General features: G+C 34.7%; 2 protein-coding genes across 5 annotated transcripts; both read right to left on the bottom strand.

Annotated features, from left to right (window-relative positions):
• Positions 1 to 524: 524 nt before the first annotated feature.
• LOC141656772 (heat shock 22 kDa protein, mitochondrial-like) lies at positions 525 to 3,439 on the bottom strand. Of its 3 annotated transcripts, none has more exons than XM_074463824.1 (2): positions 3,095 to 3,439; positions 525 to 2,357 (listed from the first exon to the last, which is right to left on the bottom strand). In XM_074463824.1, exon 2 carries the CDS (start codon positions 1,404 to 1,406, stop codon positions 807 to 809), a length of 600 nt encoding a protein of 199 aa, XP_074319925.1. In that variant the 5' UTR covers positions 1,407 to 2,357; positions 3,095 to 3,439; the 3' UTR covers positions 525 to 806. The 3 variants fall into 3 exon arrangements, with proteins under 3 accessions (XP_074319925.1, XP_074319926.1, XP_074319927.1); XM_074463825.1 differs by having other exon boundaries at positions 3,125 to 3,433; XM_074463826.1 differs by having other exon boundaries at positions 1,653 to 2,357.
• Positions 3,440 to 7,582: 4,143 nt separating this feature from the next.
• Positions 7,583 to 9,179, bottom strand: LOC141656771 (heat shock 22 kDa protein, mitochondrial-like). Of its 2 annotated transcripts, none has more exons than XM_074463821.1 (2): positions 8,833 to 9,179; positions 7,583 to 8,087 (listed from the first exon to the last, which is right to left on the bottom strand). In XM_074463821.1, the coding sequence occupies exons 1-2, from the start codon at positions 9,107 to 9,109 to the stop codon at positions 7,825 to 7,827; spliced, it is 540 nt and encodes a 179-aa protein (XP_074319922.1). In that variant the 5' UTR covers positions 9,110 to 9,179; the 3' UTR covers positions 7,583 to 7,824. The 2 variants fall into 2 exon arrangements, with proteins under 2 accessions (XP_074319922.1, XP_074319924.1); XM_074463823.1 differs by having other exon boundaries at positions 8,863 to 9,173.
• Between the last annotated feature and the right edge of the window lie 555 nt (positions 9,180 to 9,734).

Below are 9,734 nucleotides of genomic sequence, written 5' to 3'. Positions count from 1 at the left end.
CATCTCTTGTTAGCTTTTGAACTGACAGTAAATTGTGTCTAAAAGCAGGAACAAACAAGACATTATTTAGAGTCAGGCCATTTGAGAAGGTGTAAGATCCTACATGAGAAACATCAGATGTTTCTCCATTAGGTAGGTTAATTCTAGGTTTGATTTTCAGTTCCCTTTTAATGTTCAGGATTTTTAGATCAAATACCATGTGATTTGATGCCCCTGAGTCTACAATCTACTCATGTGGAGTGTTGGAAGCATAACAGCAATTTAGATATGCCATACCTGCAAAGTTGGCCTCTAACCCATCTTCAGTTTCAGGGTAGACAGCTTCATTTCCCTTTTGATTGCTCATCAACTGAGCAAACTGTTGAGCAGTTAGAGTTATGGCCCTTCCTGGATCACTTGGACCTTCTTCTGTCACTGCATGAGCAGCCATCCTCCCTTGCCTGTGGTAGTTAGGGGTTCCTTTTCCCTTGCTCATTCCAGTTTTGAATCCTCTGGATCCTGAACCCTGATTTCCATTCCTGGTGAAACTGGATGATCATTAGGGTAGCCAATCAGCCTCCAACACTTATCCTTGGCATGTCCTTTCTTGTTGCATGCAGAACATGATGGACCAACAGGGGTAAGCTCACCTTCCCTTTGATCAGCAAAGAAGGCAGCATTGTCATTTTCTATCTTATCATTGTTTTTGTAGTTCCTTCTCAGAGCTTCTTCGTGTTGGAACAGTGCAGCAGCTTCTTCTACAGTTGGCAAGGGTGACATCATAAGGACATTGGTTCTCATTGTAGTGTAAGATGGATTCAGTCCATTTAGAAACTGAAACAGCTTCCTCTCCTCTTGTTCTCTGAGTTGAGCATCCAGCCAGGTATTTGTTTCTGCAGTGACCTGGGGGCCAGTCTGTCATAACTTCCAAGATTTTGCCACAAGATCCTGAGATCTGTGAAATATTCATTGATGGACTTGTCCCCTTGTGTCAACTCATCCAATTCCTTGTTCAGCCTGAACTTCCTTGCATCGTTGCTGACTGAGAACTGCTTCTGAAGATAGTCCCAGATTTCCTTAGCAGTCCTGGTGTACAGGACATATCTTTTGATTGGTGCTTCCACATTGTGAAAGATCCATGAGATCAGCAAGCAATTGCAAGTATCCCAGGCATCTTGCCTTAGAGGATCATTAGTGGGTCTCTTAAGAACCCCAGTCAGGAACCCAAGCTTCCTTTTTGAGCAGATGACTATTTCCATCTGTCTCTTCCACTCCAAGTAGTTCTCAATCTCTGACAGTTTGACATCAACTGCCAGAGGATGAGCACTCTCTGCTGGATGCAGATAGAGGGGATCCGTGGGATCCATGAAGGAAGGAATTTTGGATAGAGTGTTAGAGTTCTCAATTTCAGAGAAGGGATTTTCCATGTGAGTTGATTTTTCTGAGTTAGTTTGAAGAAAGGATGTTGTTGTGATTTCAGCTGAATAAGAGATGCTCTATAAATAGGCAAGGATTCAATGCTGTGTTGTTGAAGATCAGTTAATGCTCAATACATGGTGGTTATCAGTCTCCCCATCCTTTGAGGCTATGATACCATGTTGATAACTTATTTCCTTAAAGGAAGCAGAAGACATGATAGAGGATTGAGCATTGAATTGTTGTATTCAGAGAAATTGTTGAGAAAAGTACATTAGTTTTTGTTGTGGTTATTGTGATGCTACAAACTACACAGTTTCAAACATAAGTACACACAATAACTGGTCTTTGTCCAGCTGACCGGTTATTGTCCAGCAAGTTAAGTAAAGAATGCACCTAGTTGTAGTCTATATTTGACTCTACTATTGTACAACTAGGTGAAAAGTCTAATCCTACTGATAAACTTAGGATCCTTTGCTTCTTTTTCTTAAATGTGAATAAGCTCTTCTTGATTTATCTTAAGCATGGTGCGGATTTCTAGTAGTACTTTCATCTGTCACTGTACTATCAGCATGGTCTTTTCTACAAAACAAATAAAACAAATCTCTTGTGGCTCACACACATTCATTCACACACAAATTAAAATTGAATCATCGATCATTCAGTCTCAATTCAAGTAACTTGGCTTGTAAGTCAAGTTTACCAAGAAACGGGTTGGATGAGGATCGGGTGAGGTTCAAACTCGGGTTTGGTCTTAGGAATGGACACATAAAGTACTCCATTACCAAGCTTGCACTTAATGTCTTCCTTTCTTATGTTAAGAGGCAATTGAAGATGTTTTCCTTGCACAAACAATTTGTTGTCCTTGACATAAACTCTTATGTCTTGTGCTGCAATTCCTGGCATGTTGAACCACATTTTAATCTTGTTTACCTCTTCCTTGTAGTCCCATGGTGTCAATTCTGAATCGATACAAACGTTAAATTAAATTAGAAATACAGACGTTGATTAAGAGCAATTTTGTAGGTGTTATGGTCTGAGGCTATGTCTTCTAGACTTCCAGCCTACATATGACCCTTTTAAAAAGGTGATTGACCTGATATATGTGGTTTGTAGACTATTGCATATAATCGGAGTTTCACCCATGTTAGTGCGCACAAAAAATAGTGATGCCCTACCTACATTTTTCATGTGTGTGCTAATAAAATTTCCTTCATGTCACAATATGGTGATTTGTATAAAGTTTAATAGGGATATTTATCCATTAAGATGCAGATGTCAACTAGCTTAGTTAGTAAAGTCATGGGCGGTGATATTTATGACCCGGGTTCAAATTTTGTCAGCATCAAAATTCCTTCCGACTCCTTTACACCAAAATAAACACTTAAGAATATTTAAGCATTAAAATGCAAATGTCAACTAACTTAGTTGGTAAAGTCATGAACGGTGATACTTATGACCTGAGTTCAAACTCCGTTAGCATCAAAATTGCTCTTCTGACTCCTTTACACCAAATAAAAACACTTGAGTATTAACCATTAAAATGCAGATGTCAACTAACTTAGTTGGTAAAGTCATGAACACTGATACTTATAATCTGGGTTCAAACTCTATTAGCATCAAAATTACCCTTCTGACTCCTTTACACCAAAGAAAAAACACTTAAGAGCCCCTAATTAGAGTGTTAAGAGTTAATTACCAAAACGAGAGGTCTCAAGAAGGTCTTCACCTAAATCATCAGTGGAGGAAAGAGCAATTCTACTGAAGTCCTTAGGTAGTGAATGTGGATCACTACTTTCATAGTTTTGAGCTTTTACAGTCATTGAAAGCCTTGGAGTAGCACTTGTCTTAGACTTAGTTGATGACAATGGTAACACCATCGACCGAGGACCAAGCCTGATTGTTGACGGTCCAGTCGAGACCCGTTTCAACACTAGAGGCGAACCGGTCAAGGACAATGATGTTATGCTTGCCATTTCTTGAGGATTAATTAAATTAAGAGATTATTAATATTTTAATAATTAAAAGAAGTTTAGAATGATATAAATGTTTCATGTTTTTGCAACTTATTTATAGTAGTGGCTAAATTAGTTAAGTACACTTTGCTACTTTGCTTTAATTTGTGGAAAAGAATAACTTGTCTAAGGACTTTACTTAAAGAACAAACACATTACTTAGGGAATTACACATTCTCTTTGAATTTACTATTTGATTGGTGCGCTTTATTCCAAAGACTAACGTTAAGCTGTTTTTGTCGAGTTTATTGGAGATCTTTGTTAAATTAAAGTGCGGAAATTCTTATTTAAGCATCTTAACCTTAAAGACGACCAGACGTGCATATCCGTTTTAACTTTGAGACAGGTCAAGTATCACGCATAAAACAAAAACATAATGCGTTGAGATTAGCAAAATGTTTGTCCCATCATGCAAGTGTGGTGTTATTTGACCCGCGGAGTTATCAGAATCCCGATTCGATTTTAAGATTCTACGATTTTACGATACAAAAATGCTTGACCGATCCCTGATCCTACGATTCTATCATGGTTGTAGAATATTACGATTCTATACATTTGAAAATTTCTAGAGATAGGATCATAGTACGATCCTACGATCCGATTTCATAGTAAAATATTAATATTATTTTTCTATAACGATATCGTAAAACCCAAATTTTGTGCAAGTTGCAGAAACATGTTCATATAATTAGGGGTGTTCATTGGTCCGGGACCGGACCGGATCGGACCAAACTCTTTAGACGGAAGACCAAATAAGGGTTCAGAGGTGGACCGAGGACCGGACCATATTAATATTGGTCCGGTCCGGTCTGGACCATAAAAACACATGGACCGGACCGGACCAAATATTGTTGTCATTGACATGTTTTACCATATAAAACTAGAACTCGAGAAGTTCGTAACGATCAAAATAAGCAACATTATTTTCTTACTAAATTTAACTACATAATTACACATCTAATATAATACATGTAAACAAAGTAGAAATAAAATCAATAATATTGCAATCTTAAAAATTCTTTTCTTATATAACTTCGTTCCATGGTCCGGTCCGCGGTCCATTTGGTTTGGTCCAGGATCGGACCGAAGACCAAAGTAGAGTAAATAGGTGGAACGTGGACCGGACCAAATAAAATTCGGTCCGGTCTGGTCCGGACCAAATGGCCCGCTCCGGTCTGGTCTTTGGTCTGGACCACTGAGTGAACAGCCCTACATATAATGATACTTAAATCAGTAACTATCAATATCTTATGGATAATAGGAGCGTTTTTGTTTAGTGGCATTTGTGATCATGTGATTACATTTTCATTAGTGCGTAATTTTGTTGTGTGTTGTTGAGTTGTTGTAAATAAATATTGAACCTTCTTCTCTTTTGTATTGTATAAATGTTCACGGGGTCTTAGTGTGTGTATTTTTTTAAGTACTCTAGTAACGAGAAAAAAAATTTGATTTTCGATCCCGAAAAATAGAAAATCCAAACTTAAGAGATTTTTCTCTAAAATGGAGAGAACAAATGCAATAAAACATAATCAATTTCAACAGTCTCTCAAATGTTGACAAACTCGGGTCGAACTTGTCAAGTAGGTGAAACTTGAAAAACTGATTATATGTTGGCACAAAACTCATAATATCACAAAAACATTTAGTTATTCATATAAAACAAATTTTTATGTTGACACAAAACATAAAACATATTCATATATTTATAATTTTAGCTAAACAAAGTAGCCTCATATCATGTAAATATCAGTTATATCACAAAGATATATATTCTGTATGTATAGGTGTATAGCAGATTTATGTGATGTACAAATTTTTAGACTTCTACAATTAGTTTAAACTTTTGGTTAAAAATTTGAGATGATCTTTGCACTATACATAAATATTATGAATGCTTGCCTTGCGATTTCCAATTTATGCGATACTAGGCATTTTGGGTACCAGGATATGTAACCACGCCTCCCAATATTCAAACTTAGGGCTTGTTTGGGATGTGAGTAATCATTAAAGGAGTAATAAGAGCTAAAATAAGAAGAAATGGGAGGAGATTGGTGCTTTGTGGTGGTTGTGGATGGTGGAAAAAGGAGGTGAGAGAGGAATTATTACCTCTATATGGAGGTAATTATTATTTGGAAGGGGAGGTGGGTAACAATTACTCCCTTAATGGAGGGAATATTACACTATATTTCATTATTTCTATCCATTTCTATCTCCAACCCCCCTTCCTTCCCTCCATTTTTTAGTTCATTTTATTTCTATTACTCACATCCCAAGCAAGCCCTTAGGATTGAAATTAGTAAAACATTGGAGTTTTTGTAAAGGAAATTCATGTCACATCTTTGCAAACTTTTTTTTTTTTTTTTTTGGTGATCCATATTGGTACATTAGAAAAATTTTGTATCAGTCACTGGGACGTAGGTAAATATAACTAAAATATGAAGTATATTTTAGTTATAAATGTATAGATTTGATTGGAATGAAGTATATGTTTATTCGCAAGGGTGAAGTCTAGTGGTTAACACTTGGTTGAAATTCTCTTGAGTGGTTCACCTGGTACACGTGGTTTGCAGATCAGATCATAATGGATTTTGTTGCTCGCCCACAATTATGTATAATCTACTATATGTCACGGTTATTTATTTCTTGTCGTCCACGTTTATCTATTGCAACCTCGACATTTAAGGGGTCGTTTGGTTCAAAATATCAGAATAGATTGGAACATAAGGTATGTAGTTAGAACCGCATACTTGTTTATAAGTGTTTGGTTCGATCTTGGAATGGATTTAGAAACTTGGATGTATACATAGCCATATGGATATGGGATTTTACGGGGTTGGAATGGAGAATCCATTGGGTATCTAACTCCAATCCAAAATCCCCCAACCAAATACTAGAATAAATTGAATCCATTCCAAAAGTTTTAACCAAACACCCCCTAAGTTCTTTTCAATTAAAAAAAAATAAATTGAAAATCTTATAAGTTCAAAGGAAAATATTTTTGTTTTTCAACAGATGTTATACGACTATACGAGTAACAAATAAGAGCATCAATATCCGAGTTTTTCCAATGAGAACCTAAAGCATGGAAACCTCGTGGTTAGTTTAGCACTGAAGTTTTTGAGTTTGTCAAAAAAATCAAAATTAACTAATTCTTATTTAAGAACGTGTTTTTGAAAAACATGAAAGTGAAATACATAAATGTCGAAAGCAGGTAATGACAAACATAGGTTCGTCGTAACTCTTAAGTGTCATACCGAATACAATTGGTACATACAAAATGATGTGACAAAAACTTTGGAGAGACGGTTACACTAATACACCAAAAATACGTGGTTGAATTGATTGCATGGTATATAACTAGTGTAGATCCCGTGCTACAGCACGGTATTTTTTAATTTTCTTTTATAAAAAGACATTCTCATTAAATTGATTGCATGGTATATAACTAATTGCATAAATTAACTGTACTTTAATGTTATAATATACTAATATAATCTTAGTAAGAGGTAGAAAATGAAAGTTTATTTATTTTTTTCTTAAACCATTTTTATATTACTTTATTATAAAAATTAACTCTATAATGCTATATCATTGCATGAAACTAATTTATGACATTAAATTACAATTAAGTGATGTAAAAATGTAATCTAATTAAAACGCATATAAACCTTATAAAAAAAACAGGTAAAAATAGTATATCACGCACTTAAAAAGACGATTTACAAATAAGTAGACTAATATTTTTTTTAATTAAAAAAATACATTAGAATTGTCACGTCCTTTAAAATATACACCATATTTAGAGTGTAACTAATGAATGATAATATAAGAAACAAATTTACTTAATTTTAAGGTGTAAGTGATGACAATAATTATGTTAAAGACTGCATAAGAAGTAGGTTTGCGTAATTTTAGAGTGTAACTGATAAAGAATAATATTTATGGAAATGGAAATGATTGCATAATAAATTATGGATTTTAATAAAAAAAGTCATAAATATGAATTTTAATTAAAAGATTAGAGTTTAATTATAAGAATATATTAATTGAAAAGATAATAATATAATGGAAAAAAAAAAATTACTTGTTACCTTATTTAGCTAGATGCTTTTTGGAGGGAAAACTAAAAGAATTTTTATTCTCTTAGTAGTAGGGGGTTATAGGCGTGAAACTTCAAAACATAATCATATGATTCATCATTCATATATATTAAGCTTACACAATTTGTAAAAAAAAAAAACAAATATTACGAGAAATTAAAATAGCATTACAGTATATAATTTCAAGAGCTTGTTATTTTAGTCGAAACAAATAAAACAAATCTCTTGTGGCTCACACACATTTCACACACAAATTAAAATTAAATCATCGATCATTCAGTCTCAATTCAAGTAACTTGGCTTGTAAGTCAAGTTTACCAAGAAACGGGTTGGACGAGGATCGGGTGAGGTTCAAACTCGGGTTTGGTCTTAGGAATGGACACATAAAGTACTCCATTACCAAGCTTGCACTTAATGTCTTCCTTTCTTATGTTAAGAGGCAATTGAAGATGTTTTCCTTGCACAAACAATTTGTTATCCTTGACATAAACTCTTATGTCTTGTGCTGCAATTCCTGGCATGTTGAACCACATTTTTATCTTGTTTGCCTCTTCCTTGTAGTCCCATGGTGTCAATTCTGAATCGATACAGACGTTAAATTAAATTAGAAATACAGACGTTGATTAAGAGCAATTTTGTAGGGGTTATGGTCTGAGGCTATGTCTTTGATCTAGACTTCCAGCCTGCATATGTCCCTTTTAAAAAGGTGACTGACCTGGTATATGTGGTTTGTAGACTATTGCATATAATCGGAGTTTCACCCATGTTAGTGCGCACAAAAAATAGTGATGCCCTACCTACATTTTTAATGTGTGTGCTAATAAAATTTCCTTCATGTCACAATATGGTGATTTGTATAAAGTTTAATAGGGATATTTATCCATTAAGATGCAGATGTCAACTAGCTTAGTTAGTAAAGTCATGAGCGGTGATATTTATGACCCGGGTTCAAATTCTGTCAGCATCAAAATTCCTTCTGACTCCTTTACACCAAAATAAAAACACTTAAGAATATTTAAGCATTAAAATGCAAATGTCAACTAACTTAGTTGGTAAAGTCATGAACGGTGGTACTTATGATCTCAGTTCAAATTCCGTTAGCATCAAAATTGCTCTTCTGACTCCTTTACACCAAATAAAAACACTTAAGAGTATTAACCATTAAAATGCAGATGTCAACTAACTTAGTTGGTAAAGTCATGAACACTGATACTTATAATCTGGGTTCAAACTCTGTTAGCATCAAAATTACCCTTCTGACTCCTTTACACCAAAGAAAAAATACTTAAGAGCCCCTAATTAGAGTGTTAAGAGTTAATTACCAAAACGAGAGGTCTCAAGAAGGTCTTCACCTAAATCATCAGTGGAGGAAAGAGCAATTCTACTGAAGTCCTTAGGTAGTGAATGTGGATCACTACTTTCATAGTTTTGAGCTTTTACAGTCATTGAAAGCCTTGGAGTAGCACTTGTCTTAGACTTAGTTGATGACAATGGTAACACCATCGACCGAGGACCAAGCCCGATTGTTGACGGTCCAGTCGAGACCCGTTTCAACACTAGAGGCGAACCGGTCAAGGACAATGATGTTATGCTTGCCATTTCTTGAGGATTAATTTAATTAAGAGAGATTATTAATATTTTAGTAATTATAAGAAGTTTAGAATGATATAAATGTTTCATGTGTTTGCAACTTATTTATAGTAGTGGCTAAATTAGTTAAGTACACTTTGCTACTTTGCTTTAATTTGTGGAAAAGTATAACTTGTCTAAAGACTTTACTTAAAGAACAAACACATTACTTCGGGAATTACACATTCTCTTTGAATTTACTATTTGATTGGTGCGCTTTATTCCAAAGACTAACGTTAAGCTGTTTTTGTCGAGTTTATTGGACATCTTTGTTAAATTAAAGTGCGGAAATTCGTATTTAAGCATCTTCGTGCATATTTGTCTTAATTTTGAGACGGGTCAAGTATCACACATAAAACATAATGCATTGAGATTAGCAAAATGTTTGTCCCATCATGCAAGTGTGGTGTTATTTGACCTGCGGAGTTATTAGAATCCTGATTCAATTCTACGATATAAAAATGCTTGACCGATCCCTGATCCTACGATTCTATCATGGTTGTAGAATCTTACGATCCTAAACATATGAAAATTTCTAGAGATATGACCATAATACGATCCTACGATCCGATTCCATAGTAAAATATTACTTCCT

This window comes from Silene latifolia, chromosome 5 (genome assembly GCF_048544455.1).
Source record: "Silene latifolia isolate original U9 population chromosome 5, ASM4854445v1, whole genome shotgun sequence".
Classification (NCBI taxonomy): Eukaryota; Viridiplantae; Streptophyta; class Magnoliopsida; order Caryophyllales; family Caryophyllaceae; genus Silene; species Silene latifolia.
The sequence above is the reverse complement of the archived record's forward strand: the minus strand, read 5'-3'. Positions and strand labels throughout refer to the sequence as shown.

Bases quoted from the DNA above. Each gene is read 5' to 3' on its own strand.
- LOC141656772 (XM_074463824.1), bottom strand. From the start codon at position 1,406: ATGGAAAATCCCTTCTCTGAAATTGAGAACTCTAACACTCTATCCAAA.
- LOC141656771 (XM_074463821.1), bottom strand. From the start codon at position 9,109: ATGGCAAGCATAACATCATTGTCCTTGACCGGTTCGCCTCTAGTGTTG. The intron at 8,088-8,832 runs GTAATTAACTCT...GTATCGATTCAG, and splicing joins TCTTGAGACCTCTCGTTTTG to AATTGACACCATGGGACTAC.